Source organism: Camelus dromedarius, chromosome 12, assembly GCF_036321535.1.
Source record: "Camelus dromedarius isolate mCamDro1 chromosome 12, mCamDro1.pat, whole genome shotgun sequence".
NCBI lineage: Eukaryota > Metazoa > Chordata > Mammalia > Artiodactyla > Camelidae > Camelus > Camelus dromedarius.
The window spans coordinates 13,675,537-13,703,080 of NC_087447.1; the positions used below are offsets into that span (position 1 = coordinate 13,675,537).

The 27,544-nt window shown below is 43.0% G+C and overlaps 3 protein-coding genes across 3 annotated transcripts; all 3 read right to left on the minus strand.

Moving 5' to 3' along the window:
• Nucleotides 1-1,746: 1,746 nt before the first annotated feature.
• On the minus strand, nt 1,747-2,676 carry LOC105106898 (olfactory receptor 4X2). The gene has a single exon (XM_011000696.3). It carries the CDS (start codon nt 2,674-2,676, stop codon nt 1,747-1,749), a length of 930 nt encoding a protein of 309 aa, XP_010998998.3.
• Nucleotides 2,677-11,184: 8,508 nt separating this feature from the next.
• On the minus strand, nt 11,185-12,114 carry LOC105106897 (olfactory receptor 4S1). The gene has a single exon (XM_011000695.3). It carries the CDS (start codon nt 12,112-12,114, stop codon nt 11,185-11,187), a length of 930 nt encoding a protein of 309 aa, XP_010998997.3.
• Nucleotides 12,115-24,858: 12,744 nt separating this feature from the next.
• LOC105106896 (olfactory receptor 4X1) lies at nt 24,859-25,788 on the minus strand. Its single transcript, XM_011000694.3, has one exon. It carries the CDS (start codon nt 25,786-25,788, stop codon nt 24,859-24,861), a length of 930 nt encoding a protein of 309 aa, XP_010998996.3.
• Between the last annotated feature and the right edge of the window lie 1,756 nt (nt 25,789-27,544).

Below are 27,544 nucleotides of genomic sequence, written 5' to 3' on the forward strand. Positions count from 1 at the left end.
ATGATAAACTTGCCTGCAGAGTATCCTAGGTTGCAGGTTTTTTTCCTTTTGCTACTTTAATTATGACACTCTTTTCTAGCTTGCAAAGTTTCCACTGAAAAATCTGAAAAATTCTACTGATAGACTTACAGGGATTCCCTTGTATGGGATTCTTTGCTATTCTCTTGCTGAATTTAGAATTTTATCTTATCTTTTGCCATTTTAATTATGATACATTTTCATATGGGTCTCTTTGAGTTTATCTTGCTTAGGATTCTCTCTGCTTTCTGTACCTGAATATCTGTTTCCTTCTTTACGTTCAGTTTTCAGTAATAATTTCATCAAATACATTTTCTACTCCTTGTTCTCTCTCCTCTCCTTGAGGCCCCTATATTGTGAATATTGATGTGCTTGATAGTATCACAGAGGTCCCTTAAACTATTCTCATTTTTTAAATTTTTCTTTTTCCTTCTCTGTTTCAGTGAATTCCATTATTCTATACTCTAGGTGGCTTATGCATTCTTCTGTATCACCTAATCTGCTGTTAACTCAGGTGTGTTTTTTATTTCAGCTACTGTATTCCTCAGCTCTCACTGGTTCTTTTTTTTTATTCTCTAAAGCTTTGTTAAAATTCTCACTATGACCACCTATTCTTTTCCCACATTAAGTAAGCATTCTTATTACAAATGCTTTGAACTCTTTCCTAGTAAATTATTTATCTCTATTTCATGAGGGTTTTTTCAGAGATTTTTTTTCTTGTTCTTTTATTTAAAATATATTCCTCTATCTTCTCATTCTTTTAAATTTCTCTCTATGAAATTAAGTGAAACAGTCACCTATCTTTGTCTCAAAGGCATGTCATTTTGTAGACAGCCCTATGCAATTTATGTGTTCCCTGTGGCATGCTGGGAGAGCTTCTCTTATGTCCAGTGGCCCTTGCTGCCCTATCAGGGGTGAGGTCTTGCCTGAGGATCTGGAGCAGGAGCCCCGAGGGAGTTGGGTTTCTCGCAGGTGTGATGGTAGTCTCCACCTTCATTTGGGAAATGCTGAGGTGTGAGGGCTTGGTGCTGCACTTCTGCACTAGGGTCGCTTTTTCACTCAGTATGCGTTCCTTGGTAATAGCCTGGGTTGGAGTTGAAAGGGTTGATGCCAAAAAACTGAGCTGGCCCTGCTCCCTCACATGTGCATAGGGACACACTGTCCACTGATGGAGGTCTCCACCCTAGAGCTAGCCCCAGCCCTTCTGAGAGTGTGCACAGGGCTGGGTGCTCTAGCAGTGGCAATCTCCACCCTGGAGATGGTCTGCCTCCCCCACAAGTGTGTGCACCAAAGCAAGCGCTGGCAATGGCAGTCTCTGCCCTAGTCAGAAGCAGAGCCCGGGTCCAGGCCAGCTCTGATTTCCCCAAGTGTGCGCATCCTCCAAGTGTTTGCACCTTCATTGGCAGTGGAAAGAGCACTGCAGCAAAAGGGGCTATGGAGCAGTCTTTAAAAATCAGAAGTGTAGTTAAAGACATCTATCCAAGAAACTTAGCACATTTTTATTTATAGTAGTAAAAAATTAAAAACAATCTAAACATCCAAAAGGAAAATGGCTGGTTAAGTAATATTAAAAGAAAATATTTGACAAGTGATTACAATGAACTTAGAAACAAGACAAAATAACTCTACAACTAATACGTCCAGGGGACTATCCTCCCTCCCACTCTATTCCTTCACTTGGGACATAGCATCATTCTCCAACTAAGGATCAGTATCAAAATACAGATTTTATTTCTCATCTAGTTTCATTGCCCTGATCCACAGCCTCTTCATGGCCTTCTTCACTTCAGCATTTCTGAAGGAGTAGATGACAGGGTTGAGGAGGGGGGTGATCACTGTGTAAAACACAGCCACCATCCTGTCCGCAGGCAGAGTGGTAGAGGTCCTCAGGTAGATGAAGATGCAGGGCCCAAAGAACAAGGTGACCACAGCGATATGGGACCCACAGGTGGAGAGGGCCTTGCGCCGCCCCTCAGAGCTTTGGTTCTTCACATGGAGCAAAATGACCACGTAGGAGGCTACCAGGACCACGAAGCTGATCACAGACAGGGTCCCCCCATTAGCAACAATCAGGAGACCAATGAGGAAGGTGTCAGAACAGGCAAGTTTGAGCAGAGGAAGCACATCACAGAAGTAGTGGTCAATCACATTGGGGCCACAGAAAGGCAAGCGGAAGATGAGAAGGACTTGGGCAAAGGAATGCACAAAGCCACCTACCCAGGCTATTCCCACCAGGACGGCACACACCTGCCAGTTCATGATGGTGGTGTAGTTGAGGGGCTTGCAGATGGCCACGTAGCGGTCATAGGCCATCACAGTGAGCAGGAAAATCTCAGTGCCACCAAAGAAGTGCATAAAGAAAACCTGTGACACGCAGCCCCAGAAAAATATGGCTTTCCTTTCAGCCAGAAAATCTGAGATGAGTTTGGGGGCTGTGGTAGAGGAGTAGCAGATCTCCACAAAGGACAGGTGGCTGAGGAAGAAGTATATGGGGGAGCTGAGGCTTCTGCTGGTCATGACAGTGAGCACAATGAGCAAATTGCCCAGCACAGTTGCTGTGTACAAGAGCAGAAATATCACAAAGCAAACTTTCTGCACATTCCGACTAGGAGAAAGTCCCAGAAAAATAAATTCTGTCACATTGCGTGTGTCAGCCATGAAGTTACCTCCACGAGGAAATATTTTGGGTAGGGTGATCTGAAATGATAGAAAAGATTACTATATTAAGTGGATAAATTACATAATAATTCCTTAGATATCTGAGAAGCTTGTGAGCTGCATATTGAAAAGTGAGTAGGAGTTAGTTCTGTGTAGGAGACAGGAAGAGAATTCCAGGAAAGGAGAAGAGGAAGTGCAAAGCTATGAAAATTCATTACATGAGGCTGGAGTAAAGAGGAGAAGAGCAAAGATAAAGCAGAAGATAGAATTTAGTACCACTTCATAAAGGACTATTATGGACCTTGAGGTTAACTCAGCAGGCAATGGGGGCTCATCAAGAACGTTAGTCAATTGGAAAGTAAAGTCACTTTGTATGTAGAGGCTGGAATAGTGGAAATATATCAGAGGACAGGAAAACTATTATGAGATTGATTACCACATTGAAATATTTAGGGCAGCAAGGACGGTGTTGCTATCTCCATGACAACTGTCTCTCTGTTGCTTTTGAATGCTTTTGTCTTTTGCCTGCAGCTTTCCTTCATCCCACTTCCTTTTCATCCTTTTTCATTATTGGTTTGCAGAACAGGATTTTCACCTCTCTATATATTCTTTAGAGTCTTCAGAAGAGCTGTTCCTTGACACCCAGAGCTGCCTCTTATTTATGCTTCTCCTCTTAATTATCTCCTTCCTTGGTCACAAAATGACCTAGTTCCTTACCAAAGGTCCAGTTTAATCCCCTCACAACTCTTCTTTTTACTGGTACCTTCATCTCCTCCAAACATATATCACCCAACGGGAACAGAAGTGCAAACCATCTCTCCACCCAAACTGCCCACTCAGCCTGTGACACATCCTTCTCTGCAGTCCAGCCTTCCAGCACCTCGAAGTATCAAACGATTGTGCACTGACTGATTTGCAGACTATCTTCATCCATGCAGGACTTTCTCCAAGGTGACTGACAGCAGTGCGTATCAACACACCCCTCCTACAGTTAGACTCCAGGGCACCCGAGACTAGGAGTCACATGACACCCACTCAGGACACAAAGCTTCCTTCTGTTAACTATGGGGACAAGCCCAGGGCATTGAAGACTACCATGAGCTACCACCGCGAGGAAATCAGACAGAATTTACGATTACAGAGACACAGAGAAGGCAGAGACCAGCCCCAAACTCCCAGATCAGCTTGGGAATTTCTCCAAGTCATTCGTGGAAGAAGCACTGCTGGTATTCTGAACTCCTGGGCTTACATCCCAGTCTCCTTAGGTGATATCTCAGTGATATCTACAAAGTTCTTTAACCTCTGAGAGACTCAAGATCCAAACTGTACCATGGAGATGAAGCCTACCTCACAGGTAGATGCCATACAGCTCCTTCCCAGCACATTCCAAGAAAAGTTAAGAGATCATCCACTGTGCTGCCTTGGAAGCCCCTCAGAGACAGGAAATCCATCTTCCCAATCCATAGACCCTTACAGTCAGTGGCCTCTCTTCTCTCAGGACATTTTTTTAATCACAGCACTTTACACACTGAATTATAATTGTGTTCTATGACCATCTGCCCCAGAAAACTGTGAACTTGCTGAGGGCAGAGGCTATATATTGCTCAACACTCCATCTCCAGTGCTAACTGAAGCACCTCTACAAAAGAGCATTCAGTGAATGAACACAGAATAAGGGAACAGTGGTTACAGATCTTCCCTAGCCTTCTTAGCACAGTATTGGGTACATTGTGGGTGTTCATTAACTATTGAAAGAACAAAGGTCCCCAAGAGCAAAGCCCGTATCTTCTCCATCCCTGAATCCCAGTACCTAGCACTGTGCTTGCCTCAGCCAAAGACCAGACCAATGTGAAAGCACTTTGCTCAAAGCCATGGGCTTCCTGGCACTATTCCCTTTAATCTCCAAGTAGAATTGTAATCATCACATGAAAAAGAAGTGCACGCTCACGAGACAAAACCCACGCCAGTGTTTCCATGGTTCGGCTGTTCTCACCACAGTTCCTGTCACCGTCCTGACCACAGATATGCAAATAATGCCCTGAGAACAGCCCTCAACTTGTGCAGATTTCCCAGTTGTGCAGTCCAACAGCATTAAGGCCAAGGCATCAACCAGAGCTCATACATTTCAGGAGCTGCCAGATGGAGGTCCCTGCAGCCTCAGGCTTGGGAACGGTAAGACTAGACCACTGAGTCTAGTCCACCTGATTTAAAATAAAAGAACACAATAGAATTATCTGCTACATGTTCCACAGAGAAATAAGAACTCTGGCAACTCAGCCTTGAGTTCACTATGCTTAAGAGATACCAGGGGGAAGGCATGATGATCAAGTAGGAGAAAATTGGTCCCCAGAGAGCCATGCCTTTCCCTTTCCTAATCAGGTGAACTACCTCATGGGAAGCAGGACCTGGATACTAACATCTCAAACTTTCTTGTAAGTAACATAACCTCAGAAATCAATAGGAAAAGTGAATTAATTTCATCCAGTGTTCACAAGTCACTTAGACTATGGGCTTATGCTCTTCCGAGGTCAATTCAATGTAGCTTTTGCTTATCATGAACTCATTGATGTGACTTTACATGAAATGACACCATTCAGAGGATGGGTCCAAGGAATACGGGCCATAAGTGTCAGAAAAACCAAAATAGCACTTCTCCTTGCCTTTGGTGTGGATGAGGGTATAGAAGAGTGGTCCTCAACCATGGGTGATATTTTGCCCCCAAGAGGCATTTGGCAATACCTGGAGACATTGTCCATTGTCCCAACCTGGGTAGACAGGAGGTGCTACTGGCATCTACTGGGTAGAGGCCAGAGATGCTGTGAAACATTCTACAGCACACAGCCCCCCACAGCAAAGATTAACTGACCCAAAATCACAACACTACTGCTATTGAGATACACTGCTAAGGACGAAATAAAATTTGTCTGAACTGGTATTTATTAATGCTGGATGTTGGTTTCATGTGATTTTATTAATCTGCTTTGACCACATCTGTATATTTATTATGTTTTCTCTAATGAAAATTTTTGACAAATGCCATAATGGCACTTTGTAAGATAAATGTGCTCTACACCAGTGCTACTCACAAATGTCATTAATTCAGCCTTGATTAGAGTTGAAACAAGATGCAAAGTTTCAAATAATGATTAAAGAGAAAATTATGCTGAGGTAGTTTAAGGTTGTTTTAAATATTTTAATGTAATTGCTTTTGAAAGTGCAACCCTGAATTAACCATTTTCCTTTACAGTGAAGAAAAACACTAGAAAGATTAGCTAATAATCATATAAAAGCACCAAATATTTAAGTAATAATAATATTAAGTGTGCATAAGTTTTGACAAATTTTGACTATTTATAAAAGATTTGTGTATATTTTATGTTAGTAAATGATAAGGTAGAATAATATCCACATATATTGCATTCATGCCATATGCAATTTTTTTTTAATTTTTAGATATTTCCATCCTATGTGGTTTTCTGCTAATTTTTTTAAATTGTCACAAATTTCCAAAAATTTTAATATGTTTTATTGAAAAAAATCCACATATAAGTGGACCCACACAGTTCAAACTTATGTTCAGATGCTAACTACTATATATAAAATAGATAAACAACAAAATCCTAGTGTATAGCACAGGGAACTAAATTCAATACCTTGTAATAACATAAAATGAAAAAGAATATGAAAAGGAGTGTATATATATATATGTGTGTGTGTGTGTGCGCTATGCACAAAAAATTAACACAACATTGTAAACTGACTATACTTCAAAAGAAAAAAGAAATCTATGTTGTTCAAGAGTCAACTTTATAAGCAAATTAGCATAAAATATAATGGAGACGCTGTGTTATAGATAACATCTATTTGATGAATAGTTATTGCTCAGCTCCATTGTGCCAGATACTGTGCCTGGTACACAAAAACTATTAAGCAACAGAGGCCAAAGAGCCTCAAAACAAAAGGATTGAATTGCCTCAACTGTCTGAAAATGGAGCGTGACATTGGGATCATGGTGGCGTAAGATGTCCTCATTTTCATCCCCTCATTCATCAATAAAAATTCAGCATCCATTCATGATCAGAAGTGCTCCTATGGGAGATGTGGGATCCAACTCCATATGCCAAGGGACTTGGGAAGTGTCATCCACAGGTATGTTGGGTCATAGGCAGGACCAGCTTCAAGACAAGCTGTGGAACCTACAGGAGGCTGTGAGTGAGTTCTGACCCCTCTTGGCCTTGGCTGGAATGCCTGTGGAACACTGGCTGGGCTTGTCACCTATGGACAAGAGAACCTCTGTGGAAGTCCAGATTTTCAGATGAGAAGTTCCAGAAGTCTATTGTAGCAATACATATTCATATGATCTTGGATGCATTGGAGTATGAAGAATGAATGTCTTGACTTTGCCAGCATCACTGCCCACCAAGGTGTCAGAGCTTGGTTTCTTAAATCGCCGTCTAGTGCCATTTCCACTTACCACACGGTGGCCTCTTCTCTCAGGCCAAGTTCTCATACACAGTTCCTAATCCACAACCAAAACACAGGTGGGCTTTTATTCCCTGTAGTCCATGGTTCTCCCTCCAGCTCCAATTTCCTCCTCTTCCCCACCCCAGCATGAGCAGGAAGAACCGCCTGCTCTACCAACCAAGCTCACCTTTGACCCCACCCGCTAAGATGGCCCCCAGAGTCGGGCAAAGTCCTGTAAACAGGAGTGGAGCCGGATAACAAGATTCCTAAATAACTACTTTCCATTCACCTCTGTGCTCAGCATTTCATTATGTAGGTGCTTGGGTTTTCTCAAAGAAGGGAGTAGAATTTCCAGATGCCAAGGTAACTCACTTCTACTACACATTAGCACTTAGTGTCTAAACTTTGAAACTTTCCCTGGCAGAGTGAATCTTCTCCAGCAACTACAGGCGCACGCTCACACAGGCGTATCCATATGTACGCCCGTACGCCCGTATACATCTGTCTCCACCTATGTGAACACTTAGGCATACATGCACGCACCATAGGTAAAACTACACACTGTCATCACTTTAGAGTAAAATGCTGTGTGAAGGCAGCCGCGGAAAGAGCACTAAACTGGCAATTACAGGTCCTTGAACATGACTGTGTGTAATTCATCCTGCCTCTGCTTTCATTTCTCTTCAAACCTGAATAACCATATACATTCTCACGTTCTCCCGAGAACTTTTCAATGAAGGTGATTTATTCAACACAGATTAAGCTGATGCTCAAAAACTTCTAAGGTCATCGTGGCTTCCATTGTCAGTTGCTACTTCGTTGCTGCTACTCTCATAGTCAGAACCAACACGTGCATCTGTGTTTGTTAGGCATCCGATGGAACAAAAAGTCTTTCAACACTGCCATCCTCACCCAGCCCTGATCACACTTCTGATGATTATGCCTACGTCATGAGGTTATTGTGAGGCTGAAAAGGGTTAATGCAATCAAAACACTTAGAGCAGGGTTTCCACTTCAGTTCGCATTTAAGGGGCTTGGGAGTCGACACTCCATCCTAACAAGTAAAAAGCTGAACAGACTGAAAAGTCAACAGCTTTCCTTGGATGCATAAGAGAAGGGAGGACAGTGTCCCCAAGACTGGGGAGAAGATAGGCAAATGCAGGGAGTTGCAAATTACCAGAGTAGAACGAAGAAGTGGGAACGGCTGCAGGAACCCGTGCTGTGACTGATGCATTGCTGGAGGCTCGATGTGGACGGGTCTTGGAGTTAAAAACTCCAGGGGCACCCAGTAAGGGAACCCCCCACAATATTGTGAGATTCACCTGCAGGAGCTGGACAAGGTTCCCACAGTAAATGTCAGAGAAAAATTCCCTCGTGTTTCCAGCAGGGGGCAGAAAAGGAACCCTTTGTAAATACTCAGAACACTAGTTCTGAACAAGGTGGGCCCTCAGGGGAAACTAGTTAACCTTAACCTAACCTGCTGTGGTATTACCAGAGACTAACTGACCTGAGGGAAAGGAAACACCCATTTCCCACCGGCAATAACCTTTCTGTCCCAACCAAGGGTAGAGAAAACAAAACTGAGACACTCTTATGAAATTCACAGTCAAGAGGCATAGACTCACTAAAAACACTTAGAATAGTGTCTGTCATGTTAGAAGAATTCACTGAGTCAGCTTTTATCACACACTCACACATAAGCTCCATGAGTACAAGGATTTTTGTCTGCTTTTTTCCTGCTGTACCACCAGCTCCTACTTAGGAAAGGCACCAGGCTCATAGCTTCAGACCTGGACCCTGGCTTCCTTCATCCTTCCTTCCCCCACCTTCCCAGCCAGGTTTAGTGTCTGGATCTGCCTTAGGAAAGAGAGAGGGCAGGCAGGAAGAGGGATTGGAAGTGGCAGAAAGTCCAAGACCTGTTCCTGTGGACACCTTCGCTAGCCCCACCTGGAACCTGTGGGGAGCGAGTGTCCAGGGGAGGGCACTGAGATTGGGACCATGTCTCATATACCCTTACCCCTCCTCCACCTCAGTCCTCAGTGGCCTTTATTTTTTTGTTCCCCTAACTCAGCCTCTTCCCTGAAGAAGGACTTGGTGCTTGCCTGTATTGAATAAACATAAATCCAGGTGGAAAGAAAAAGAGAGAGAGAGAGAGAGAAAGAAAGAGAGAAAGAAAGAAAGAGAGAAAGAAAGAAAGAAAGAAAGAAAGAAAGAAAGAAAGAAAGAAAGAAAGAAAGAAAGAAAGAAAGAAAGAAAGAAAGAAAGAAAGAAAGGAAAAGAAAGAAAAGAAAAGAAAAGAAAAGAAAAGAAAAGAAAAGAAAAGAAAAGAAAAGAAAAGAAGGAAGGAAGGAAAAGGGAAGGGAAGGGAAGGACAGACTTACACAGGCTAGATGATCAATAAACATTTGAGAAGTGAATAATCAATCTGGTAATTACAAGGACTTTAGGAGAAAGGGCAGGGGAAAAGTAGGGAGTAAGAAGAGAAAAGGGAATAGAAGACATTATAAAGAAACAGAGGCAGCACTATTTACAATAGGCAAGACATGAAAACAGCCTAAATGTCCATCAACAGATGACTGGATAAAGAAGATGTGGTATATTTATACAATGGAATACTATTCAGTCATAAAAAATGACAACATAACGCCATTTGCAGCAACATGGATGTCTCTGGAGAATGTCATTCTAAGTGAAATAAGCCAGAAAGAGAAAGAAAAATACCATATGAGATTGCTTATATGTGGAATCTAAAAAAAAAAAAAAAGAGCATAAATACAAAACAGAAACAGACTCATAGACATAGAATACAAACTTGTGGTTGCCAGGGGGGAGGGGGGTGGGAAGGGATAGATGGGGGGTTTGAAATTTGTAGAGACTGACAGGTATATGTAGAATAGATAAACAAGATTATACTGTATAGCACAGGGAAATATATACAAGATCTTGTGGTAGCTCACAGTGAAAACAAATGCAACAATGAATATATGTATGTTCATGTATAACTGAAAAATTGTGCTCTACACTGGAAATCGACACAACATTGTAAACTGACTATAACACAATTTAAAAAAAAAAAAGAAACAGAGGGAGCAGCCCCCCTGAACAGCATTCTTTGACACCAGAATTTATTAAATCCTGTAGGTCCTCTAACAACCTTCTGAAGCTGGTATTGTTACTGTCTCCATTTATAAATGTGCAAATTAAGACTCAACTAGACTAAATGACCCATGACTGATTAATTAAGCAGGACATTTAACCCTACTCTTCTAATTCCATCCTGCACAAAGTGGCTCTTTCTAGAGCAAAACAGAGCAAAGGAGGAGAGAGAGGACTGACCCTGCTAGACGGAGTGGACGACGTGCCAAAGTGTTCTCCCTGACTCTGCTTCCCATCACCCCAGGCTGCCATCAGTCCTCGGTCCTTCAAAACTTCCTGGTCCATCCTGCCTGGTATCCATTAACTCAACTTTTGTCAAGGAGTTCTGAGGTGGTAAGAACCCTGAAAGCAGAACTTAGGGAACCAGGATCCTAGTCCCCACCTTACTCAAGACTTCTTGGGTGACTTTGGTAAATTCTTTAATCTCACTACATTTATTTATTCATCTGCCTACTGAGAGCATGAAATGAAGGAATATGAGTAACGTGCCTTGAATGTCGTAACAGAAAAGAGACTGAATTTCATCAAGCACCTTGTTAGCGACAATAGATGAATTATCTAGCTCTATTATCACCTGTGTGGATGAGACACCTGAACATTCAAGAGGCGCCCTCAACCTCTTGTAATTTTCCTGAACGAGCCTTTTGTGATCCCCTTCAGGGTAGAGATTACAACTTACTTTTATTTGTATCCAGTGGCTCACTCATTGCAGACACTCAATAAATATTTAATGACTGAAGGATTGTGAAAACATGTGGCTTATTCTTCCAAAAAGAGCTAAGAAGACAGTTGTCATTACAAACATCAGACTGGAGATGCAAAGGCTGTGTTAGATGCTACAAGATGGGACATCTCCCAGGTTCCAGGCTCGGAAGATTCCTTGGAGTGTCACTTCTTCCCTGAGGTCCCCTTGACCCCAAACAGTTTCCTCATGGCATTTGTCACCTCATTGTTCCTCAGCGTGTAGATGAGAGGGTTCAGCAAAGGTGGCATGATGATGTTAAAGAGGATGACAAGTTTGTCTGCAGCCAGGGTGGTGGAGGGACGAATGTACATGAACATGGGGGGCACAAGAACCAAAAGGACCGTGATGATATGTGAGCCACATGTGGACAGAGCCTTGCGCCGGCTCTCAGATGACCGGCTTCTCAGGTTCAGTAAGATGACCACGTAGGAGATAATAAGGACGATGAAGGACACCAAAGAAATCATGCCACTGTTGGCCACCACAATGAGCCCCACCACATAGGTGTCTGCACAGGCCAGCTTCAGCAGGGGATGGACATCACAGAAGAAGTTGTCAATCTCACTGGGCCCACAAAAGGGCAGCTGGACTGTGAGGAGGGTCTGCAGGATGGAATGCAGGAAGCCAGCCACCCAGGAGGCCCCCGCCAACAGGCCACGCTTCCCCCGATCCATGATGGTCGTGTAGTGCAGGGGCCTACAGATGGCCACGTAGCGGTCATAGGCCATGGCTGTGAGGAGGAAGATCTCAGTGCCACCAAAGAAGTGGGCAGAGAAGAGCTGGGTCATGCAGCCATTGAAGGAGACGGTCTTGCGCTCGACGAAAGTGTCCGCAATCATCTTGGGTGTGGTGGCGGATGGATAGCACATGTCGGCAAAAGACAAGTGGCTGAGGAAGAAATACATGGGAGCATTCAGGGTCTTGCTGGCATTGATGGTGATGATGACCAGAAGGTTCCCCAGGATGGTGAGCACGTGGAACAGGGAGAAGACCAGGAAGCACACGTGCTGCATCTCTCGGCTCTGGAAGAGGCCGAACAGCACAAACTCTGTCACATTGTTCTTAGTGCCCATGGATTCTCTGCACCGAGCACTGGACAAGGTGGTTAGCTCTGCAAGGACACAGATTACACGAGATGAGAAAGCTTCCCAAACCCAGGAGTCAGAAAATTGTATTCAAATCTAATAATGACCCTGGTACCCTATTTAAACTGAGGGAGAGGGGTTCCCCACATCTAAAAGAACTTCCCAGACACCAGTTGGGTGTCCTACAATTCAACTCAGTTCTGACTCTACCTAGAGATAGTGTCAGATCCCACAGGGTAATGGCTCAGCCCTATAAGACTGCCTCCCACTCTCAGATGCCAGTTGCAAACCTGTGTTTCTGACATAATGGTTATAGATTGGAGGTTTCAGTGACCTCCTCAGTTAATTTGCTTGAATTGCCAACAGAACTTAGAGAAAGATTTTACTTACTAAACTACTGGTTTACTACAAAAGGATATAACCCAGAAACAGCCAGGTGGAAAAGATGCACAGGGCAAAGTATGTGCAAGGATGTGGAGATTCCATGCATCTCTCTGCCCAGTCTCCACCTGTTCAACAACCTGGAAGCTCTCCAAACCCCATCCTTTTATGGAGGCTTCATTACATAGGCATGGTTGATTAAATCATTGGCTATTGCTGAACAATTCAACTCCAGCCGCCCCCCCCCCCCAGGTCTGTGCCAGACATGGACTTAACTCCTTGTTCATATCAGCTCAACCACCTTTGGAAATTCATTTTATTTATTCCCTCATTTTACATTGGCAGGATCTAAAACTCACAGAATTATTTTCTCAAGGTAACACACTGCAATAACTAATGTTCATAACTCCTCTATGCCAAAGCTAAAACACAGTATGCGGGAAGTATTTTGTTATCTAGAAACGGTGAGGTTCCATGCAGTGTCTACCGTAGAACGTGTACGGTGTCAGAACAGACCAAAGACAGACCTGGGACAATAATGAAAGCACATAAAACAAATGAATAAATAAATGAATAGATCTGAATACATAAACTAATGTCTCAAAGAAGTAATTTGGGAATAAAAGATTATAGGATTAAAAATGTATTAAATTCAACAAATTTGTTGAGCCCCCTAAGTGTCAACAAATACTGTCACTGATCCTAAGTGCCTAGGATCATATCAAATGCTTTTACCAACAGGGCTGTTTTAAGGATAAAATAAGATTTTTCTTAACGGGGGAAGATGAGAGATGTTGACATTAGGAAGCTGGGCTTCAGACTTTCTCTTCTGTGTACGTCAATCAGTAAATTTGGAAAGCTGCCATAAATTCTACTAAACACAGCAGCAACAACAGGTAAATGCTGGATGATTATTAATGGTTCGTAATTAAAGGCAGGTTGGTAGAGTGTGGAGACAAAGGAAAGGAAATCCCACAAGACTGAGCACTGGTTTTGATACTGTGGCTGCAAAAAAATAAAAAGTCAAATGACATTTATAAATAGCAGAACAGTAAAGAGAATCATATTTTACAAGGACTTAGATAACCTCCAGACCCTGCATTGCCAGGAAAAGTAGGGTCCTGGAAAAGGTTCACAGAAGATTGGGAGGAAGAATTGAAATGTCTGCAGCATAGATTCATTGAGGTTGGCACAAAGGGTTTACATTCAGAGGCTTCTACCACTCGTTTCTACCTCCAAATCGAGGCCCCAAAAATACTGCTTGTCCTCAAGCAGCTGGATCTACTTCAAGATGCAATCAAAAATGAGAATAATAAGCAATGACACTACCAGAATCAGAATGAGGAAATCATTGTCATGGACCGAGACATTCCCCAGGCTTATGAAGCATCTCCTTTTCCCAGAAATTTCCCAGCAGAAAGTATATGTATTTAACAGCAAAATTCTTCTTCTACTCCTGCTAAAATTCCAAAAATGGTTTACATTTATCCACAGTACAGAGAGGAGAGAGAGCCCTGGAAATAGCCAGCCAGTTCCTGCCCCTGAAGGAGAAGGCTATACCCCAAAATAATATAATCATTGTACACACTCCAAAAGAGACTTTGGTAGCAGACAAATAACCTAACCATTATTTCACACAAAAAAATTCTGCCATGTTTTGTCTTTCTCTAGTCTGACAGTAAGGGTACAACATGCACATTGTTTCTATCTGATCTTTTGGCAATACTCAAAAAAAAAAAAAAAAAAAAGCCAACAAGGACATTCTGATGTAAGATAAAATGCCTGCACAGAATTGCACAGATGGCGTTCAGGCCATCATCTGAACACTGCTCGGGGAGGCAGCATCATAGTCAGCAAGAACCAGGCACTAGAGCCAGATGCTGTGGGACCGAATCCCACTTCCGCCACTCCAGCGCAGCGTGTCACTGGGCAGTTACTTCACCCCTCAGAAACTCAATTTCCTCGTAGGTCAGATGGAAGTAATGATACATATCCCCTAGAATGTCATTGTGGGATAATGTAAGAGTGTCTAGGTCAGTGCTCGGCCCAGAGTCAGTGCTCAGTAAAGATCAGCTGTTATTAGACCTCAGCGGTCGCACGTCAGACTCAGGTGGGAGATTGGTTTACAAGGGCAATGCCGTAGGATTTATTTCCAAGGTTATGTGCCATTTCCATTAATTTCAAGACATTTTTATTAGATTTCAAGTACATAAAACTTGGGATGTCAAGGCAGTTATCCACCAGCTCTTGGCGCCAACTCCTCTAAGGATAAAGGGACAACGAGGTGCTTGGGTGGTGCAAGTCAGGATTAATTCTCTCTTCCCTTCCACTCAAGGGATTCTATTCTGACCCAGACTCTCCCAAAGAAAATCATCATCTTCACCATCATTATTATCATCATTTGTATTTTACTTTTATGGTTTGTAATATAAAATAATAAAATAATGCACGCCTTATGTTATTTAATCCCCAAAACACTTCTATTATGCATTCACTCTTCTTATCCCCATTTTACAGATCAGGATAATTAGTCTCAGAGAGATTAACTAATTCGCCCAAGTTCATTAGAGATACTTTGGAAAGTAGAGAAAATACAATTCAAAATTAGAAATCATTACTGCTATGGTGAGTTTGTTTTGGTCGTTTTCTTTCAGTTATGAAAACATTTTTACAAATTTGAATGAGATGTATACATAGTTTTATATTCAGCATTTTCCCTTAATACTTTTCCCCTTAAGCCTTTCCCCAAGGTGATACTTTTCAAGAGACGTTTTCAATGGTGTGTTATGTAAAAGTACCCTAACTTATCTGACCATTTCTTTATTATGAGTTTTCATGTTACTCCCTATTTTGTACTCTAGTACATGACCTTCCTCTGTAAATATCTATACAGTTTTCCTTAAGATCAATTCCTTAGAGTGGGAAGACTGAGGTGAAGGGCATGGACATTTTTTAGGGTCGAGGGAGAATCTCATCCAGCTTGGAGACCACATCATTTGCTATTTTGGGGATTAGAGAAAAAACTAATAAAACAAGAATGGTCATTAACTCCCAGCCCAGACTGCTTTTCCCCAACCTAAACATTTTGAAACACCTTCAACTTCTCTAAAGGCTCATTTCTCTCATTTCCTCCTCTCTGGTACTCTCCAAATTCCTCACACCATCCTTAAGCTATAAACACACCTTTGGACCCTGCAGTCTGTGAGGACCTCAGCAAGACTGAGTGGAGTGCAAAAGGGAGGTCTCACCTCCTGCAGCTCATGATGGAGCTGCTACGGGTCAGGCACAGCTCCTGGGCTTCACACATTATCCTCGTCCACACTCATCACAACCCTTGACAGTAACTGTCAACACTCTCACTTCAGAGATGAGGAAAAGGAACCTCAAAATTTCAGTGTTTAAGTGACTTGCTCAAGGTCCCCAATAGCAAACACCGTAAGAGGAATTACAACCAACTCTGGGAGACATTTGTAGACCTGACTGTCAGACAGTTCTCCCTGGTACAGTAGTGTCTTCCCACCCTCTCCCCTTGCAATGCTTGTTTGCTATACCCTCCGACCTTCTCTAGTCGCACACGACTGAAAGATTTCAGAGAGATCAGCATTGACTTGACTGGGCTCAAAGGAGACAGCTTGACACCATGAAAAGGGCACAGGTCTGGAAGCCAAAAGACCTCGGTTTCAGCCCAATTTTGTCACTTGGTAGCTGAGTGACATCAGCCAGCTCCCTCCCTCTGCCTGGCGCTCTATTTCCCCATCTCTGCAACATGACAGTAGGACCAAGTGCTGTGACTTTAAGCTGGAAAAGTTGAAGTCCACCCAAAAAATTAGTTTCACTGATAACGATCACCAATAGTTGATGAATTTAAAGATAACTAGAAAGCAAGTAGGCGCCCTTATGTGATCACTCATTCCTTTCACAGCTTTGCCTGAGGGTTGGTGGGGGCTGAGGTACGGGTTTTCACGTCTGTCATACCTCACGTTGTATTTGCTCTCACACCAGTTTTCAGCTACGTTCTCTGTCTTGAAAGAGAAAGGAAGTCTGTAATGCAATTTAGAAACTCCTCTACCTTAGAAGATTAAATGTAAGTAAGTCTTTTAAGAGGGTTTCAAGCTTCAGACATCTGAGGAGTCATTTACAGGAAAGACCGCCTTGTCAGTGGGCTTGGGCTTGAGGAAAGGGTGTCAAGACTGTACCTCAGTGAAATTTGCTCTAATTTCCAAAAAGTTAATGTGGTGTCAGGGACCACACACCAGGACAGCCCATGGGAAAGGCTGGGGAACTCAGTCTGTTCTATAAACTCTGGTCCTTCCATTCTCCTGTGTCCTCAGCAGCCCCCAGCCATGGTCTGGGCATTCATATGGCAAATCTCTAAATAATAACGTGTGTGTAAAAGCACTCTATGTGTCTGAACATCTCCGTAAGTAGAAGGAACAGTAATCATAGCACCATGACTTTTGCTTGCCTTTATTAAGCAATGTTGTATGCCAGGCCCTGGGCAGAGCCCTTCAAATGCATCATCTCATTTAATCTGCTCACCACCACTTGGAGGAAACAACAGTGCTTGTTCCTCTTTCTTAGATGAGGAAAATGTGGATTAGAGTGACCGAGAGACTTGGCCAAGTTCTCAGGCAGTGAGGGTTAGAGCCAGACATGCAACCCAGCGTAACTGGTTTCAAACTCTTAAGTCACTATACAGCACTCCTGACTGGGGACGTTGGTGCATCTGACCAGCCAAAGAGAACACGTTCTCAGCAGCTAAGGGGTGAGCAGGAAAATGACTGAAGGAGAAGCAGTCTAGCGATGCCCTGGGGAATCTGAAAATACATCAACTCACACTTGATGCATTTGAAGGCAAGAACCTGAGAAATACTCAGATACTGTACAGCAGGACATTGATCTGGGTTTTGAGGACAAAACAGAGAGCGGGCAGAGAAAGTGAGGATGTCTGTTTTCTACAAGGGTCCTTGGTCAGTTCAGGTTTTTTCGCAGCCATAGAGTCCCTCAAAAACCAAGACTGCACGACAACTGACCTTAGTGAGCTCCACCCTCCTCGCTGAGCAGCGGAAGTCAGGACTCTGGTAGGAGAAGTGAAGGGTTTCAGTAAACTTTTAAGCACAGAGGGTTCAGGGATTCTCGTGTGGAATCGCCCCAGGCAAAGCCACTACCAGACTTGAACACCTATGCCTCGGAAGTCATAGCACATTCATGCTTAGCAAAAGTACCTTGAGATTTGCTAATGAGACCCCAGGGGCATCCCAATTAGAGGAGAGGGACACAGAGACAGCCATACCCCTTGTCACACTAAGGGTGGTTCAGACAAACTTCGGAGGCCAAGGACGTGGCTGTTTTCATCCTGACTTTGGGTTGCTATGACGACCCATCCCCAACTTACTCATTCAACAATATTTATTAAGCAGTGGCTGTCAGCAGGGCATAGTTATGTGCCATCTATTTGAGGAAATGAGCTGATATTAAATATAAGCTGATCTGTTTTTTATTGTTGGGTTCTTTTTTTTTCCTTAAGTAGCAGGAACAAGTTTGAGCCAGCCTAGCTCCTTGACTGCTATGTATGTTAGCACAGCATTTTGAAAAGTGTTTCCACCCTGTGAGTAGGGCAAGCAGACAAGGGGCAGTAATATGGTGCTTAAAAGCACAGACCGAGGAGTTAAGTTGCCTTGTTTAAAGGCCAACTTTGTCACCTGGTAGATACAGAGCTTTTAACAAGTGGCTTACCATCTCTGGGATGCCATTCTCCCACCGGTAATTTTTTTCTTTCTCTGATTTAAATGAATCAATATAAAATATTAACACCACCACCGCCGCTGCCGCCACCACCACCACCACCACCTGGAAGATACATAACCACCCCGGCAACTGGGAATATAATTCAAAATTTTAAAAATCAGTAAAAACATAGATCTAAAAAAAACACATGAGCCACCTTAACCTAACTGATATTTATAGAGTACCACACCCTAAAACTGAAAAATACTTCTTTCAAGTATACATGGTACATTCACTGAGACAAACTTTATATTGGACTTCAAAACAAATTTGAATGTACGTGTAAAAGGAATGGCATCACTCACAATGGAATTAAACTAAAAATCAGTAACAATTAGATATCAAGTAAAAACCCAAATATTTGGAAAATAAACAACTTGTAAATTATCCATTGATCAAAGAAGAAATCAGTTTTTAAAAAATTAGAATACATTTTCATTGAATAATAAAAATACATGTGAAATTTTATGGGATGCAACTAACACGTTACTTAAAGAAACTTTACAGTATAAAATTTTCATATTAGAAATGAAGAAAGATCTAAAATCTATGAACCAAGTTTACAGCTTAAGAAATATTTTAAAAAGAGCAAATGTAAATACAAGGAAGGGAACAAGAAAGATAACAGAAATTAAATGCATAGAAAATTTAAAAACAGGAAAAATGATGGGCACAAGCAAGATAATGGGTCTTTGAAGACGTCAAGAAAACCAGTAAGTCCCTAAATAGGCTGCTGAAGAAAAAATCAGAAAACGCATAATTCTTTTATTTAAGGAAGGAAAAAGATTAGCACTACAGATTTTGCAGAAAATTAAGGATAATGAAAGAATATTATGAACAATCTTAATTTTAATATCAATGTCATTTGTTGACCTAAAGCCATCAAATTCTACAACTTAGGTGAAAACAGTAAATTTCTAGAAAAATACAACTTACCTAATTGACCCTAATCTGAATAGCCCTATATTTGTTAAATAAATTGAATTCATAGTTGACAAACATTACACACACCAAAAACCTCCAAACCAACATGATTTCATTGGTTTCATCAAACACTTAAAGAAATAACACCAGATTTACACAAATGCTTTCAAAAATAGAAGAGAAAACCTCCCAAGTCATTTATGAGACCAGCATAACTCTGCCACCAAAACCTGACCAAAAAAAATTTTTTAAGAGAATCACAAACATCACTCCTGAACATATATGCAAAAAAAAATCCTTAATAAAACATATTTGAATTAAATGCAGCAATGTATACAAAGGATTATATATCATGACCAAGTGGGATTTATCCCAGGAATGCAAGATTGTTTTAACATTCAAAACTGAGAGAGGCATTTCAAGAGGGCAATGTAGAAAGACCCTGAACTTACCTCCTCCCACAGACACACTGAATCTACTGCTACATACAAGACAATTTCCTCTGAAAAAGACCTGGAAACTAGCTGAGCAACTCCTTCACATCAGGCAAATAAGAAAAAGGTCACTTTGAAGCCAGTAAGAAAGGCTGGGACACAGTCTCTCCATAAACCCCATTCCAGCACAGACCCACAATCAGAAGGGAACTCACAAGACTGGGGCTTCTCCCTGAGGAGTGAAGGGTTCATACCCCATACTGGACACCCCAGCTTTTAAGACCTGTACCTGAGAGACAAGCCCCCAGCACATCTGACTTTGAAAACCAACAGAACTCATGTCCATAAGACCCAAACTGCGAAACAGCTCTGAAGGGGCTCATGGCAGACTCACCCACTCCAGGGTCCAACTCAGAAACAGCCATTTGGGAGGGGAGGTTACAGCTCAGCCGTGGAGTGTGTGCTCAGCATGCACAAGGTCCTGGGTTCCATCCCCAGTACTTCCATTAAAGATAAATAAATAAATAAACCTAATTACCCCCTCAGAACAAAGCAAAACAAGACAAAATTTTTAAAAAGGAAAAGAAAAGAAACAGCCATTTGGAAAGTGCTCAGACTTTATGTAAAAGAGATTTATTTGCTAAACCTAAAGCATCAGCCAGAGGGGCAAGGGCCCCCGGGACCCTCTCTAGGGATGGTGGCTGGTGGGAGCTATTTTTACACTTGCCCTCTGCCTTGCTAAAGCCAGAGGACACCATCTCTCTTTTTTTTAACTCTAGACTTTTTTCCCAGCAGGCGCCATTTTTACACTTTCTCTTTGTCGCACTCCAGAGCACCAATACTCCTGGGGAGGTGGGGTGTGGATTTAACACCCTTTTAGTGCCTCTGTTTTTGTGGCTGCCACCCAGGGGGTACCCCTTGATCACCTGGCTCTGGAGATCACGGGGCCTTGCACTCCTGGGTCCCGTGGGAATGTAATAATCAGAGACACGGTTCTTGGCCAACTGCCACCCCACCCAGGGCACTGCGCAGATAGCAGATGGAAACTCATTCCCAGACTTTGTGATAAAGAGGCCTATTTTCTTGTTCAGAAGATTTGGCCTGAGTGGGCAGGCTTCTAGTCTGGCACATTTCTATGCGTACATGGGGCTGCTCTTGGGGGACATAGCACAAGGGACATCATCTTTGCACACCCCCTGCCTCACTACAGCTTGCCTGTATCTTCCTGAAAGGACCATTTATATTTGTCTGGAGCCCCAATTTTTGCAACTGTCACCCAGGGAACACCTCCAGATTGCCTGGCTCTGGTGGCCAACAGGGCTTATGCTTATGATCCCACAGGACTCTACATGTATTTGCATAAAATATGTGTTCTTTTTTTTTTAAAGCTGCTGCCTGAGGGTTTGGCTTGCAGTCAGCTTCAGTCTAGGCACTGACTGAGATCCTCCTGTTTGGTTTCATCCAACGCAAGTGCTCAGCACGCACGAGGCCCTGGGTTCCATCCTCAGTGCTTCCATTAAAGATAAATAAATAAATAAACCTCATTACCCCCTCAAAACAAAACAAGACAAGACAAAATTTTTAAATTTTGGCAGGGATAATAGGAAGTTTCCATCGTATGTTGGCACACCCTCAACTACAGGGTGATTTTAGCCAAAGTTATCTGAGTTCACTGAATCCACATAAAACAGGGCAATAATTCTTCCTCCAGTGCCCACATTCCATGATTCCCTGAATATGATAGTTATGACTAGGTCGCTTCTAACACTGTGTATGATTCTCCAGAGTAGGTTTTCACCCACCATGAGAAAACCACCATTTCTAGAAGATACACAATGGTGCCCATTTATGTTATTCATCCTGTTGCCAACACCTGGCTTTTCAGACTGTTTCCAAGAGAAGCCATATCTCCATCTGATCTCTCTGCTTCCCAGAACACCGCTGAATGTGGATGTTGAGCAAAGATACAAAGTAAGGGAACCAAGGAGATGTCTCCTGAGATGGCTTCTCAACTGGTAAAAGCCCTAACACCTAGAATTCTCAGAATGACTTAGGATGACCATGTTTCACCCGATTCGCTTGACGTGAACCACATGCATAAACAAAGTACAGAACGTCTAGTTCTATACAAGTCACACTTTTTTTTAATTACGAAGAAGACTCTGAATGCTATGAGCCCCATGGCACAGTCTGAAATCGTAATAGAAAGAAGCAATCGTGGCCTCGTCCCAAAAAGTGAGGCAATTTCAAACCAGGCTGAGTCAACATTTCATGTTCAAGAGAGTCCCCCCCAATTGGACATGCTACATTTTCTGAGGCACGCCTTCACTCTCATTGATGAAGTTCCTGCCCTGATCCTCTGGACTTGAACTTTAGCCAAAGACTTGCCTCCGCTTTCCCTGTTCAGAATGGAGGTCATTTCCTAAAGTTTTCCAATCCATAACCAAGCCACAGGAGACCTGGCTACAACCAACCAAGAAAGAAGTGTAAGCATAGTATATGATAGTGGTTTTTAAACTTTTTTGGGATTTTAATACTTTTTATCAACATAAACATATAAAATAGATTTTTAAAAAGAGATAATCAGTTGTTTTGATTGAAGTCCCACACACGCCTGTTCGGCTGCCTCGTATCCTCTCCTGCTCTGCTCCTGCACCAACCCCTGTGGTACCTGAAGAATCCTGGACTCTCAATCCTGGCTCACAAACAGCTGGTACAGAAAAAGCATCAAGGGCTTTGGAAGCGTCTTTGACCTTCAGTTTCCTCAGCTGCAAAGTGAGCATTGTTCCCCCGACAGGGCAGTGACCTCCTGAGATTTAACTTTAGGAAATTTAGTGGAGGATGCTCAGTTCAGTTTTCTGATTCTTATTTTCTGATCTGTGTGATATTCTTAAGAATTGTGCCATTTTCAGCATTATGTCAGTAGGAAAATAATCTCTTCTTGGCGGACGCATTGGGTTTTGACCCCAAGGATTAGGTGACTCTCCCAGCTCAACGCCCAGGTTTTGGCTCCATGAGAAGAGGGGCCTGAGCAGACAGAAGCATCATACCTTCCTGCTTTCCTGCCCTCCACTTCCAGATCTGGGTCTCAGGTCCCGGTTTTCTGTGGACCCAGGAATACAGTGTGAACCTATATAGCATGAAGGCAGTTCATGCTACATTTTTAAAAATACTTTTTATTTACTCTGAATTGATTCCAGGGGAGAAAATCTGACAATTAAAAAAAATTATCAGGCCTCAGATTTGGAATTCAGAGACTTAGATGTGTTTATGTCCTGGTGATCTTTAAGAAAAGCAGAGGAATATACAGAGAGAGCAGGAGCTTAGAAATCAGGCAAACGGGTTTGAACTCAGGCTTTGTGGGTTAGTAACTCTGTGACCTTGATCAAGACACTGACCTACCAAAGATTCAGTCTCTTCGTCTGCAAAAGAGAGGATGCATACCCATCTCACCAGAGTGTTTTAGGGTCAAATGAGATAAAATACATGAAATCTCTCGGTTCATTGTAAAATACACACACACACATACATGTTGCTTCTTTGTTTATAAACATTATTCTCAGAAACAATGTAAGGAGTGATTATTGATTTGTCTTAAGTGATGTGATATCAGTGTATTATTTAGAAAATTGAGACAAAAATAAAGCTGTAATAACTATTATTCACTTACAGTGTGAAGCACCAATGATTTCCAGAAATTTAATTGACCAAATATTTATTAAGTTTTACTGTATGTCACTTAAAGCAAGATACAAAGATAAATATGATTCAGGCCATATTCTCAAGAGTGGCATTCTGATGGAGGAAAATGAACACTGAAATAAAGCTAGTAAAGGCCTTACGGGATCCCTGCTGAGTGCTTTGGGAGTTCAAACAAGGAAAAGGACTTATCCAGATAGGATGATCATGGAAGCTTCCCAAAGGCAGCAGCATTTCAGGTGGGCATTGGAAGGTAGGTCAGATGTTGATCAGTAGAGATGGGAAAATATTTTAGATGGCAGGCACTAGGGGATGTTCAGAAAACAATGAGCTTTACCAGAGTGTAAGTGAACATCAAAATAGAACATTAAGAGTGGGTCATGCCTTAAGGGTGTTACGAGTCAAGTAGGAGTTTGTGGTTGATTCAGAAGGCAATTGGGGAGTCACTGAAGACTTTTGAGGAGGGGTGGTATATTCTTCTAAAGTGGGGTGATGGTTACATACAGTAGGACTCAAAAAAATGATTGAAGTATCATAGGACAAGCAGTGAGGACCCAAGGGCAGTTAAGTCCGTACTGTAATCACCAGGCAGCTCCAGAATGAGGCATAGAAAGGAGTGGGGTGCTCACGGCTAGAGAGCGACAAGGCACTGTGGCTGTGTAAGAGGGCAGGTTATTGGGGTGTGTTGTTGGAATGGCTGAGAAACTCAAGAAGGTAAGAGGCTGAAGACAGAGAAAATTAACGGGCCAAACAAAAGCATAAGGAAGGGAAACATGAGAATTAAAAAGACAGACAGGTATGAACAGAAGAGAATTTTAAACATCAAAAAGTAATGATACATGGAAAATAAAACTTGTGCCTGAGTAGATATCATTGACTAGTGCTTTCAAATCACTTAAAATCTCCTTGTGGTTCCATCTGATTCCTTGAACACCTGAATATAATGATGGCATGAGTTCATGGGAATCTCTGTCAAAAGCCAAAATACTTCCTGTTCTGAGGACCAAATCCTGCTAACTCAGCTTGGCCTGCCCAGAACCCACTGGACAAATCCTCCTATGTCGGCTCCATAGAATTTCTAAGCATTGGCGTGACCCCTACTTCCTTCCTAACCTTTCACCTCCCCAAATCCAAAGGTCAGGCTCTTCAAACACAAAGGGCACTCAGACACTGTTCCCCAAAGCAGGTCCTTGTCCTCTCCCACCGACCTCTTCACTATTCCCAGAGAGCGCCTGGATTTCTGGAGCGTTTGTTCTCTCGAAACTAGCCAATCTGCCTCAAGGTCACCGTCAAATGTGGAAGTGCAGCACCAGAGGACCCCCTCCTAGACTTTATCCTAGAGACCCCATCAGTCCTATCCAAGCCCATAAAGATGAGGGAACTGAAACTTAAAGAAAGAAGGTGACTGGCCCAAGGCCACCTGGCCACTTAAAGGTAGAGGAAGCATGGGATCTCGGTGCCACAGTTCCCCGTCCCTTGCCCCTCCTGTTTTCCCTGACTAAATCCCCTATTTCTTGTCCCAAATCACTTTCCTCCCCATCAGTCTCCTCATGGCGCTTTTGACTTCAGCATTCCTGAAGGAGTAAATGACGGGGTTTAAGAGAGGTGTGACCACCGTGTAGAACACGGCGACTACCTTGTCTGCAGGGAGGGTGACACAGGGCCTCATGTAGACAAAGGAACAGGGGATGAAGAACAGGGCCGCCACTGCAACGTGAGCGGCGCAGGTGGAGAGGGCCTTGCGCCGGCCTTCTGAGGTCTGGGTCCTCAGGGACTGCAGGATGACCACGTAGGAAGCGAGCAGCCCAGTGAAGCTGGCCACGGAGATGGACCCGCCATTGGTGATGACGAGTATGCCGATGAGGAAAGTGTCCGAGCAGGCCAGCTTCAGCACCGGGTGAACGTCACAGAAGTAGTGGTCGAGGACCTGGGGGCCGCAGAAGGGCAGCTGGAAGATGAGGAAGGTTTGCCCGGCAGAATGCAGCAAGCCCCCACCCCACGCCACCCCCACCAGGAGGCCACACGCGCGCCGGCTCATGATGACAGTGTAGTGCAGGGGCTTGCAGATGGCCACGTAGCGGTCGTAGGCCATCACCGTCAGGAGAAAGATCTCGGCGCCACCAAAGAAATGGAGGAAAAATATCTGTGTGATGCAGCCCTTGAGGGAAATGACTTTCCTCCCCAAAAAAGAATCAAGGATGAGTCTGGGGACCGTGACAGAACAGTAACAGATCTCCGCAAAGGATAAATAGCCAAGGAAGAAATACATGGGGGAGGTGAGCCCCCTGCTGGCCATGATGGTCACCACAATGAGGCCATTACCGAGCACAATGGCCGTGTACGTGAGGAGAAACACCACAGAAATTAACTTCTGCACATCCCGGTTCTGGGAAAATCCCAAGAATATGATTTCAGTCACATTGCTTGTAGCAGCCATGTTTTAAGGCGCTGGAGCTGAGACCTGCAATCACAGAAATCAAAGGTCGCCTCAATAATGAGAAACATCCTTTTCAGGTCTTGAGGACAATTGTCATTCTACTCTCTCTTGAGTCCCCTCTGTACCTTGAGTGTCTCCAAACACGTCCTCATTAGGGAGGAGGATACAGCTTAGTGGTAAAGCGCATATCTAGCATGCACAAGGTCCTGGGTTCAATTCCCAGTACCTCTGTTTAAAAAAATAAACAAATAAATAAACCTAAAATTATCCCCCCCCCCCATTTAAAAAATGCTCTCCTTGAGACAAATAGACAAAACAAAGGTCATCAGATGCTTGATATTATTCCCAAAATAGCATCTCAGTTTGTAATAATGCTTCCTTGAAGCGTTTTCCCTGATTCAGGCACATGCAATAGCTGACGAATCCTTATGATAAAAATAAGAGGAAATTTTATACATAAAAATTGAAACTCAGAGAGAGCTAGTCACTAATTCAAGGCCACACAGCTCATTTTTTAACTGAAGTCTGTATCTTTCAAAATGTAGATGTTCCTATTACATAGCCTAGCCCTGAAGTGTGCACTTGTATTTGGCTGCATGATAAGAGTTTTGATCAGTCTTGCCTCACACCATAATGTGGAACAAAATTTCTGCTGCGACTGCTAGGGTTTTTCAACCTTAGTTATACTACAATTATTGAAACTAGCCTAGCTTCCTAACAGGCATGAGAGAGACTCTGGCTGAAAGGGGAAAGGACAGTCATCAAGCTTCAACCACTGTCCTTGGGGGTGGATACGGAGAGGAGGAGATGTGAGTCGGTCTTCAGGGGGCTCTGAGGACTGACGAAGGGTAATCAGACACAGAAAATCCACAACCACAGTTCTGAAGTCGTCACACCCTCGGGGTGAGGCAAGCCCTCCCAGCAAAGCTGAGGGTCCCCTGAGTTGATATTCATACACCTCACAGCCAGCTTGCAGTCCAGGCCAGCCTGTGCCCGCCAACCTGGTGACAGGAACACCGGGTATGAGGTCAGGAGACATGGCTTCAACACAACCGTTTAGTAGCTGTGTGACATTAACAAGTCTACCATTTGCCTCCATGCCTGTAATTTTCATCTGAAAAACAGAAATAAAAATACCTTTTCCATGGTGCTGTTGTGAGAACTGAATGAGCTCACAAGTTTTAAAACAAATAATAATTGTATAACAGGATAATTGATAAGAGTATCAGAGAATAACTGATTTAAGCTTTTACTCCGCCTTATCACCCTGTTAGTGCAGAATGTGATGGGGACTCATTAAGGTGCTCCTGCTTCAGAGGCAGCTGTGACACCCACCTTTGTTTGTATAGACTTGCAACATCCTGGGATTCTGATTGAAGCATCTCACAACTAGCTTATGGAATAGTGGGCTATGTAACAACACAGGGCCGAATACGCTGTGTGATGTGCTAAGCCAGTCACACAAAGAAAAATACCGCATGAGCCCACTTGTATGGTGTCCACAGAGTAGGAAAATTCACAGAGGCGGAAAGTAGAAGGGTGTTCACCAGAGGCTGGGAGGAGGGGGAAAGTGGAGTTAGTGTTTAATGGGTGCAGGTACAGAATTTCAGTTTGCAACAACAAAAGGAGCTCTTGAGATGGATGGTGGTGATGGTTGCACAGCGATGTGAATGTTCTTTAATATACTGAATTGTACACGTAAAAGTGGTTAAAGTGGTACGTTTTATGTTATTTGTATTCTATCACAATTAGATAG